The sequence below is a fragment of the Histomonas meleagridis genome, assembly GCF_020186115.1.
Source record: "Histomonas meleagridis strain 2922-C6/04-10x chromosome Unknown scaffold_61, whole genome shotgun sequence".
In the NCBI taxonomy this organism is placed as follows: Eukaryota; Parabasalia; order Tritrichomonadida; family Dientamoebidae; genus Histomonas; species Histomonas meleagridis.
Genome location: NW_027150931.1, coordinates 603,739 through 615,785, shown reverse-complemented (window position 1 = coordinate 615,785; position 12,047 = coordinate 603,739). Strand labels below are relative to the sequence as shown.

The 12,047-nt window shown below is 25.7% G+C and overlaps 1 protein-coding gene across 1 annotated transcript; it reads right to left on the bottom strand.

Annotated features, from left to right (window-relative positions):
- Positions 1-1,163: 1,163 nt before the first annotated feature.
- Positions 1,164-2,327, bottom strand: GO595_010246 (Adaptor complexes medium subunit family protein; the record flags this gene model as incomplete). Its single annotated transcript, XM_067912904.1, has 1 exon — positions 1,164-2,327. The coding sequence occupies one exon, from the start codon at positions 2,325-2,327 to the stop codon at positions 1,164-1,166; it is 1,164 nt and encodes a 387-aa protein (XP_067768984.1).
- Between the last annotated feature and the right edge of the window lie 9,720 nt (positions 2,328-12,047).

Here is a 12,047-nt window from a genome sequence, read left to right as displayed (position 1 = left end):
TCATTGTGATATCAAATTCTCTAACTTTATCTCCAACAGATTTCAAATAAAAAATAAAATAACTAGCAGTATCATAAATAGCATTAGTTTCAATGGTTTCAAAATAGCCAAGATTATTATATATGGTGTAATAAATTACATATAATAAATCAAAGTTTTCGAGTTTATGCTTTGTAGTGTCTAAGCACCGTTGCACAAGAGGCTCAAACGTGTTACTTTTGACAATTTGCTTAATTAATTCATAATATGTGTTAACTTGATATGAGGAATTCTTTTGATAAATAAGACTATCTTTAATTAAAATAGCCAAAATAGAATTAGCAGTATGGTAATTTTCATTTAGATGGCACCACGGAATGAATTTAGAAGCAAGTAATAAAAATCTAAAAACCTCATTTAATTCATTTGGGTGAATGTGCCCTAACCCAAGAAACTTTTGAACAGCAACAGGGATTATGTTATTAACAAATCGATCTGTTTCTTTCTCTAAATTCCCACTTAAATGAGAAGAATTAAGCACACTAATCATAAGGCGCTTACAATCTGGGAGGAGTTGGGTGTATTGACCACCAACCTCAATTGACGAAATAAAAATTGCAGACCATGTGTCAAAATCGTCTTCTGGGTTCATCGCCAAAATATGACATTTTTACAAAAACTGCCAAAAATACAATTTAACGTCTTCTTCTGCAAAATTTTTGTTGGCTTTTTATCTTATTGGCATATTAATTAGAGCTATAATTAATGAAACATATTTTTGATGCTATTAATGGAATATCTCAAATGATATTATTTTGGTTTTTTATTTATATTTTTTATATTCTTAAAGATCTTCTGCATCTTTTTTGTTCAAACAATTTTATCCAAATAATGACGAAAGTTTTATTTGTTGTTACATGTAATAAAATTATATTTACACATACTTAATTGATCTTAATTTACCAAAATTAACTTTACTAAAAGATAAGTTTTTATAACATATTATATAAATATCATTATATCCTTATTCGGTTTTAAATGTTTGTATGAATTCTGTTGCATTGCGCCAAAAAAGATTTTTTTCTCTGACACGCATTCAAAAAGTCGAATTTTGAAATTTGTCAATTTAATTTTTCCTCAAAAAATGTTAAGTTCACAAATACGTTTAAAAATTTTTAAATTGTTTATGCAAGACCTGCTCTCAATTGGTACCTTCCCGCGACCGTTTTGTATTTAGCACCAGCGAAAGCGCCTTTTTCTGCGCCATCCAATGTAACAGAACCAATTTCACATTCACTTGCAAGTTGTCCATCTATCTTAAATGATACTCTAAATGTAGTTTGTCTACAAGCTTCATCACATTCGATACCACCTCCTAATTCTGCGACTTTCGTGGATTTTAATGTACCAATATTCCAAGTAACATCATTACCAGTTATGTTTATGTTTCCACTTTTCGTTGTTAATGTTGATGCAGCTGGTGAAATAATTTCCCATTTAATTTGTAATTCTAATAAATCTTTTTCAGCAGTAACTGTTAATCTTATGTCCATTTTACCATGCATTGGAACTAATGCAATTTTAATTTCAATTGGCGGCTTCGAGCGTTGCTGCATACGATATTGTGCAATAAGACAATCACCTTGTGGAGGTATCATTTCAAGACGATGTGTTGTTTGGAAGTTTGTTACATCAACACAACGATGAAATGCGATATCTTCGAAATATGGTGAGTTTTTCCATTGGAATGAAACTTTTGGATTTCCATTAACTTCACTGTGTGCAAGAATTTCACCACGAATTTGATTAAGATCAACTTTGCCAGCAGATGAAACAATATAGTCTACGTATTCAGTTACATCAAGAAGAACTTGTTGTTTCTTATATGTAAATCCACTAGTACGCCATGGATATATTTGATTAGGTTGGCCTTTTTCAGTCTTTCCTTTTGCTGGAATGAATTGAAGCATTGCATTATAGTCATCAACAAGAGGATAACCGCAATCAATAAATATATCAAGAAGTCTATATATTACAGAAAAGTTTTCTTTGACGCCAAAGTCTGTAAGAGGATTTTCTACATAAAGATGAAGTAACTCCTCGAGTTGATCTAAGATGGACAAATATAAAAGAGCTTGACCATCACCATCAACAACAGCAGCCAAAAACACTTCACCAGATGGTTTGATGCAAAAAGAATGATTAGGATTAGAGGCGATTGGCAAATTTGGATTTGAACTGATAATTTCGCAAATTTCATTCGCAAGTCCAGACTCAATATCGCCACGTTGTAATTTTGCAACAATAGGAACCGGTTCTTTATTGATTATATATATAGCTTTCAGCATATTGAGTATTGGTCAATCGTCCAATCTATTTCATGTAAACAACACAAATACCATGTAAACTGTATTTAGAAAAAGTCGAATTTGAAAAGCAAATGACAAAACGATGGAGAAAACGATTGTCATGTAATAACTTTTTTTTTGGAACAAAACTCCAAAAAAAGATCTTTTATTTGCTATTAAAAAAAAGGTAAAAACTAAAAAAATATTTCGTTACAAATGAATTTATTGAATTTTTATAAAAATCAATTTTAATCACATTTGTATTTTAAAAACAAAAATTTTTGCACATACATACTTTAGAATTTTTCTCTAACTCCATCCAGAATGTCGGAGTATGAATGTCTTTCCTTAGGTGGTGGCTTTGGTGAGTCAAATAATAAGGAAGTATCAGCCGAAAAATCTCTTTGCATAAGTCCTTTAAGAGATTTATTTGATATTAATTTTTTTGTATTACATGAATTTGCATAATCATTTTTTTCACATTTCAAACAAATTCTCAAAATGTCATCATACAAACATTTTTGGCACACTGGCAAACCACAAATTTGGCAGATAGTTACTTCTCCATCTAATGGGCATTCACAATTTGAACATTTTACAAATGATTCTATTCTCAGAACATGTTTTTGTATCAATTCTACGACTGCTAATGAAGCCTTTCCTTCTTTATTCACAGTCACCACAGCCTTATTATTCGAGAAAACTTTCATTGCAGTAATTTCCACATCATTTTCCATACAAAAGAATTCCTTTGTGCTAACGGTCTCCTCCTTAACGTCCACCCGATTAACGTTAATTGAACCGTCGGAATGACCCGTTAAAAACATTGGGTTATAATTCCATAAAATTGAATCGCCAACAGTTAAAGCAGTAATTTCAATATCGAAACATATTTCTGCAATTTTTTGTAAATCAGTAAACAACACAACGACAATATTTTTGTTAGCTATGATAATAAAATTATGAGTTTCATCGAAAACTATTAATTTTGTATTCATGAAATTATATTTTTTCATTAAATAACCTGTGGACATATCAAACAAATAAATGTTATCATTCGTAGCAGCACATATTAAACCGAAATGAGAAGAAATTGAACAAACTTTAAAGTCAACATTTGGTACAATTGATTTAGAAATAATTTTCATTGACTCCTTTTCGATATAAAAGTTGGAGATTATACCATTATGAGTAGCGACTGTATAATATAAATTATCTGATGAATGTGCAGAACATGAATAATCATAAAAGTCATCGATTAAATATGACATTCCACAAATGACAATTTTATTATTAATAATATTAATAACATTTTGTGGATTATTATTAAAATAATATAATGACTTAGGTACAGTATAAATCATTTCATTATTAATATAAATATCATATGAATTCTTGGCGACAGGTTTTAATTCACAAATATTTATGTTTTTGTTTAATATTGTTGAATGTTCTTCATTATTTCTGTGGATATGTTTTGTCTTAAATAATTGGATTGGACATTGTCCAAAATTAATAATCGTATCATTAGCTGCAATTTTATCTTTCGGATCTTTATAATTTTTTCCATATGTAAATGGATGAAATATATTTTTAGCTAATAAAGCTTCATTTCCTTTTTGTTTATAACCGAATATTAAATCAATCCATTCTTGAATTGACTGACTTTGTTCGAGCGCATTTCTCATTTCCCAAATAAATTTAATTGGTGTATTACCCCAATTAGGTAATTTTACATTATCTATTGAGACACCATTAGTTCTATTAGGGAAATGATATTTATTAATGTTCGTAAACATTTCAGGAAATATATAAAATTGTGGAATTAGTTCTTTTAAATCTGATTGATTTAATGAACTTATTGATTTCCAAGTTTCATCAATCGAGACAAATGTTCGATCAGGATGATCAAAACCATTATGAATATGAATATTATATAATGTATAAGGCTCTATACGTAACATATAATGAAATACAAATGCAGGATTTGAATAATGTGAACCATAAAAAAACTTTTCTTTCGATTCGATAAAGACTTCATCGAATTTTTGGGCTCGTTTTGGATCTAATTGACCTATAGGTTTAGATAAATCTCGATAACTATTAATGTCATCATTCGAATAATTCGATATTACCCATGGGAATACTGGATATTGTGAATAATCATTAAATGAACGATTTGATACCAAGTTTAAATATAACAAATATTCATAATTCGACATTAATTTATTTGACCAAAATCTTGTAATCGATTCGATAGGTTTCCTTGTTAAATACCATGTAAATGATAAACCTCTTTTATTAAAGTTATATGAAATATTTTTACATAAATTAATTAATTTATTTCGTATTTCAGGATCAGTATGAATTGTAATTTGTGACCCATTTTTCAAATATAAATCGAGTGAAATAGGATCGAATATATAATAACGTGGAACAATTAAACCTATAGTTTTAATAGGTATCGATAATATTATATGATTTAAGAATAAAAATGAATCACAATATACTCCATGAACACTATTTTCAATAAATGCATAATGTGATATTGAACTCATTTTTAATAAAATGATTTCATTATCTTTATATTTAGCATTAAGTAATATATATAACATTTGATCATTAATTAATCCAACTGATGATAATACATCATGACTAACTAAGATATCACATGGAAAAACAATCGAATTAATACCACAACGAATTTTAATTAAATGTAATATAGCTACATTAAAGAATGGTGGTAAATTCCAACCTTCTAAACATTTTGGTGCTTGGAATTTATGTGATAATGAAGGTATTATACAATTACAATCAATAACATGTTCTGATATTGGTGGTAAAATGATTTTTGATGATTTCTTATAATCTGATTCATAAGGGAATAATAATGGTATTAATTTTGTAGGTGTAACTAAAGGATTTAATGTAGAAATTATTGAGTATTTATCTGGTGGATTTTCACATAATTTTAATAATTTTTGCGTTTTATATAAATTTAAAATCGGTATTGATTGATTGATATTACTTTTGTTTAAGCGATAAAAGAAATCAAATAAAACTGCTTTCCGTAAATAAGCAATTTCTAAATAATGTTCTTTAGTTGTTGTACGAACTAATATAGAATATGATCTTCGTGAATTTTTAATACGTTCTAAACATAACTTTTGTGATGGCTCCATAGCTAATGACATTATTGATTGATAATGACTTAAAAATGTTAATTCATAATTCTTATTACATTGTAACCAATAATTTAATGTATCATTTTCAAGTGCTTCTTTTAATGATGGACATTCTATTTTTTGACATATTAAATTCCCTAAAATTTTTGCATTTTCAATTGATAAATTTTTACTATTTATTGATAAATTAATTAAAGAAGAAACAAAATTTTCATTTTTCGTTAAAGAATCAAAAATATTTAAATTTAAAGTTAATTCAATGATTTTTGTTTTTTCATTTATATTTGATCTAATTAATAAAGCAATTATAAAATTCGAAATAAAATGATTAAATATTTGTATATGATTTATAACGACTTCAAATAAATTAATTGTATTATTATCCCACCAACCTTCTAATATTCGAGGAATTATAAATTCTAAAAATATTACCATTAATTCATTAGAAATTTTTTCGATTTCATGAAACATATTTAATATAATCTTTTGATGCATTCGATAACCAATTTCTGAATATACATCAGCTGTAGGTATCGTTAAATTTATTAAATATTTCATAAAATGATTATTAATGTTTTTATTCTCTATAACTTTAATTAAAGCTTTAGATGATAAATGAATAATAATATCAATAATAGGATATTCAAATAATTGTTCAACATCTTCTGGGAAATCAGGATTTGAAGTTATATAATTTTTATAATCAATTTTAACTTTAAGTTTCGATTGACGTTTTTTCATATAATTTTTAATTTCTTTATAAAACGTTTCACCAAAAACTTTTTTAATATATAAATATTCATTATCATCATTTTGTTGTTTATCAACTTGTTTAACATTTAAATCTAATGTACCTCTTCTTTTATTTTGTTTTATTGGACTATTAGTAAATACAAATGGATAAACAGTTGGTAAATATCCATAATAACCTAAAGTAGATAATAATTGTAATGAAGGAATTATATTTAATAAATCGAAATTATCTTTTTTGATTAATGAGAAAATTACATTTAATACTCGAAATGTTATTGATTGCTTTTGATTTTCTTGATAATCTTTAGGTATTAATATAGTTATATATTCTAAAAGTTTTGGTAAAATTTCTTTTTTCTTTATATTATAATGTAAAAAGTCTTCAATATCTTCCGAATCGTTTAATGTTAAAATCCTTAAACTACTTATCCAAAATGAATATTCTTTAGTTAATGGTTGAAATATTATTGATGAATTATTAAATGATTCATTATTATAATAATTCGGTTCATTTATAATAATTTTTGATATATATTCATAAAATTTTAATGATAATTTATATGGTAATTGTGACATAAATTTAAAGATATAATCAGATGAAAAGATTTTAATAAAAAGATTTTGATCTTTTAATATAATATTTAAAAGTGAATTTTGTTTTTGTTCAATTATATCTAAATTTAATGGTAACGCAGTAATAACTAAAGCAATTTTTAATAAGAAATTTGGTTTCTTTTGTATATATTGTTCAATAATTTTTAAATATATTTCAATGTTTTTATCATTTTTAATTTCGAAATATGAATAAGCATCTAAAATAGATGAAAACAAAGAATTATTATTTAATGACATTATATTACTTTGATCAATTATTGATATAAATAAATCAGAAACATTAATTTTAGATAATATTAAAGGATCAGCTAAAATCGCTTCAATTGAAGTATTATCAAATAAAAATGTTTTTGATAATTGATGTAATAATATATTTTCAAATTGTATATTATATAAAGAAGGTTTTCTTCTAATTACATATCGTAAATAATTAAAAAATGCTTTTTTAGGGAAAACATTTAATTCAAATAAATTAAAACATGTGTTCATCAAGAAATTACATTTCTCTTCTGAATTAGTATCAATTAATAATTGAAATATAAAATGATTATCTCCAATTATATTTAAATATTTTAATATCCCATGATAAGGTACTAATTTATTATATTTCGTTTCTTTAATTTGTTTATTCGAAAATTGATGTTTTCCTTTTTTATATAACAAATTAATTTTTTCATTATCTATAGGTTGTTCAATCGAAAATATATTTGGTGATAAAAACCATAACATATTATTTTTAGTTTCATCATTACTACTTATGATTATATTATCGAATTTATTAATAATTCCATTATAAATATTTTTCGAATCTAAAAATAATATTAATTCAAATTGATTTTGTTCTTTTTCTTCAATTAAAAACGTAAATAAATGCCAACATTTTTTTATACATTTAATTAATATTTGATCATCAAATAATATTTCCGAATCTTTATTAATTTCTATTAAATGATTACTTAACGTAACAAATGTTGATTTATTATATATAGTATCAATCATAAACCAAATTGAGTCACAAAAAGATTTCGGAAAAGTTAATTCTAAATTTTTTATGTTTGGATCCATTTGATATAAATTCGAATGAAGAAAACTTGGTGATGTAATATTCGGTAAAAATTCGGCTGCTTCTTTAATTTGTAATGCTTCTTTAGCTGTTAAATAACGACAACCAAATTGCATAATTTGTTCATTTTTAGGTTCATAAATTTTCGAATAATATTTACCACAAATATATTGATCATAAGGTGTTAAAAGTTGAAATGTTTTCAGATATTGAAATAATGATGGAATTGTTATCCTTCCACAGATTTCGGAATCTTGTTTTTTACCACACATTAATTTAATTAATTGTTGTTCTTTATAATTACATAATTCAGAAGTATAAAAATTGTTTTGTATAAAGTCATCAATTTCTTTATGTGGTGAAAGAACTGCTAAAAAGTTTAATCCTGAAATAGATTTTACTATTTCTGGTAATATTAATGAACCATTTTCCTTAAAAAAGATATTATTAAAATTCGGATTTATAATATTTGTAGTTACTTCAATTATATTATCATTTTTCTTATTAATAATTTCTTCAATTAACGCTTTCATATAATCTATAGGTGAATATTTGGTTAAAAATGGTTTCATTAATTTCTCAAAATCAGTTTTGTTTAATCCTTCATTTGACCAGTTACAAAATGTTTTTAATATCTTTTGTATTAATTCGGAATTAATATTTTTATAATTAAATATTATCAATAAAATAATATAAACAAATTCATTATCAAAATTAATACAATTTGTAATTTCTTCAATAGTTCGATCAAAAATAAAATAATTTATAAATTCATTTGTTTCAATTGTCTCTAAAATAATTTTCAGATTTAATGAAGAAATTTCTTTCTCATAAATCGGCATCGAATTTAATATGAATTCTTTCTTCGTTTCATAATTACATTTTATGCAAAATGTTAAAATCATTTTTTGCGTATCAAAGTCGATGTTCATCGCTTTAGTTATAAATGGTTTATATGAAAATGTTTCGGGTGGCGTAACATGTGACTTTTCGATTGCAATTATTAACGTTTTCAAAGAGTCAATGGGAAATTCGTTTTGTAGAAATTCGTTCATTATAATCCATATTAATTCGTCTGATGATGAAATGTACATTTCGAAGAAACTGAAATCAGTTAATTTCTTCGAAATTTCAAAGATTTTGGGTAAGATTTGTGTGAGATAATTACCTGTTTTAAGTTTACGGATGACATAGCCATGAAATGTGAATGAATAAAATGCATTGCTTTCATTTATTTGATTATCAAAAAGATCTTTTTTGAAGGTTTTAAGAAATAATTCCACTTTTTTTAAGGTCTTAAATGTATATAATGAGGAAATAGAAATAATTTGATTTCTTATATGTTCATTTGTTAACTCAATAAAACATTTCTTCCAAATAATTAAAAGCATGTTTCCTTCAAAAAGAAAATCAAGTACTGATTCTTTGCTAAGGATTAATTGCGCAATTTGAGGAATCCATTCTGCATTATTACTATTTGTAATTGAAATAACTTTTATAAACATTGTAGCCAGTTGAACACTAGTGGCCTGGTCAAGCTCACACCAAAATAATGAAGAGTTAAGGAAATTTAAAGTCGACGTCAAATATTCATTATTTTGTGAAATTTGATCAAAATTATAACATACATGACGGATCAAACGTAAAACAGAGGTAACAAAATTCTCGTTTTTTAGCTTTTCTGGATTTTTATCTAAAAAATTGGAATTGTAAAATTCAATGCATTGTGCTGGATCTTCGGCTTCTTTTAAAGAATCAACCAGCTTCTTGAAATCGCTAACTATGGATTTATTTGTGAAAATATTGTTTCCAGAAAACAAAAACATCTGATTGAGTTTATAACCGTGCCAACACGATCGTCATTTAACGATATGCAAAATTGAGAAAAAACATTTTTATCGTACGTGACAGATATAATGATGTTGAAAAAAATTTGAATTCATAATATTTTTTTTTATAAGATAGAAATAATATTCATTTAATATTTTATAATCATAAAAACAATTCTAATTGTTTATTATATTTTAAAAAATATTGATTCGAAAATCTATATTTATTTAAATAATTTTAGTTTGATGTTTCACTTTTTGAATTCGATCCATGGCATAATATTTTTTATCAATTTGACATATCGTTGCCACGACGATCAAAATGTCGTTTTTTTGCTGAAATTTTTTTCAATATGTACGATATCCCATATCTTTCAATTATCTCAATATTTTTTGACAAAAATACACAGAAAAAGTATACCAAAACTATTTTTTTTTCCATGATAAAAAAACTAAAATTCGACCTTCATAGATAATATATTGCCAAAATTAGGTATAAAACACGAAGTGATAGATAAGGTAAAGAAAACTCTATGTTGAGAGGAACAATAAAACAACCTGAATAATTCATTATTTCTTTTAATTGTGTTTCATTCTTAGCCTTATTTTTTGATGATGACATTTCGAAGGATGAAACATTTAATAAGAATAGTGTGTATGATACATACATTCATAGAAAATTATGTTTGAATTTTATCTATATAAATGAAACAACAGTACACACATGTACAGAAGATGTGATACTCATATGCAGGAAAAAAAATGTTTATATGAGTTAATTCTGTGGTAAAAAAAAATGATGTAAACGAAAAATTATGTTTTATTTGGCTTTTTCTTGAGCAGCATCCTTGCGTATGAAATAAGACAATAACGTGAAACTGACAGAAATAACAAGCAAGATAAAAACAATGATCGAAAAAGATTTTGTTGAAATTGGTTTATATGATGAAACCAAATTTCCATCATCGTTCACATAAACATCACAGTATAGAAATATAACATCTTTCGCCATCTTTGTTTGATTTTCATTGAGTAACTTTAAAAAATCTAAGTAGTTTTCAATATTCTTATTTTGTTTGTAAATTGCTATAATTGCTTTTTTATCATCATAGTTAACTTCCGAAGGTTCAATATTAAGCTTAATGCAATCTTTGCCGTCAAAATTCAAAAGAGCATCTTTACATTTTTTAGGTTCATCAGCCATCTTCATCAATTGTATTTGAGCTGGTGAATTTGGAAGCAAGTTACTAATCAGAACAATTGCTAATAAAATGGATATTATTTGGAAGATTCTAAAGACAATTGCTTTTTCAAGAAGCCTTGCACCGCCCCATATTTCGTAAACTTTTTTGCTAAAGGTTGGTGTTTTAGATGGTGTTGGTGTAGAAGAACGAGAAGAGGAACTCATCAATACCTGGATGTTAGTTAATTGAAATTTCTATTCAACGTCCATTTTGCATTGAAAAAGTAGGTAAAAAGCGCGCCAAAAATAGAAAAACGTTTATTATTTAATCAGTTTTGTTCTTTGGGAGAAGAAATGAAATCAACAACAATGCAATCGAAACAAATAGAGAAATATATAATATGTATATTAATCTTGTTTGTGAGTAGGGAATGTAGCAAAGAACAAACTTATTTTCTTTCACACAGATGCTACATTTCTTGAATAATACTCTTTTAATTTTGTTTTCTGTGATATTCAATGAATCGCGAAATTCATTGAAGTCTGTTTCGAGACTCTTATTTAGATAAGCATCAAGAATGATATCATTGGTTGAATTAGTGTGCTTACCTCTATTTACACATTTTGGATTTTCTTCATCATAGCCTACAACTTTGTCTGAAATAAAAGTACCCAATAAAGCTATAACATTAATACATGTGATGATGAACAAAAATTTTATGACACTTCTGTTTTTCAGTATCATTAATGGAGCTTCATACCAAGCTTTTGTTTCTTTCCTTTTTACAGGAGTTGGGGTGGAAGAGCGCGAAGAATTGTTTGTGCTCATTTAATGTATGTTAAAAAATAAAAATAATAAACGTCTATAACTAACGTTTTTTCATTTCACACAAACAACCTGTGATTTTTACAGGCTTCTGTTTTCTTAAAAATGGTGTTTATTTGAATTCTTGTTTTAACACTTTGAAAAAAGTCATGCATTACTTTTATCATGAACTATAATAAATATGTTGATATTGCTTATGCAAAAATTATGCAAAAATCGTCTTGAAACCGAATTAATCTTTGTTCAGCATTTTCATTATGTTTTAA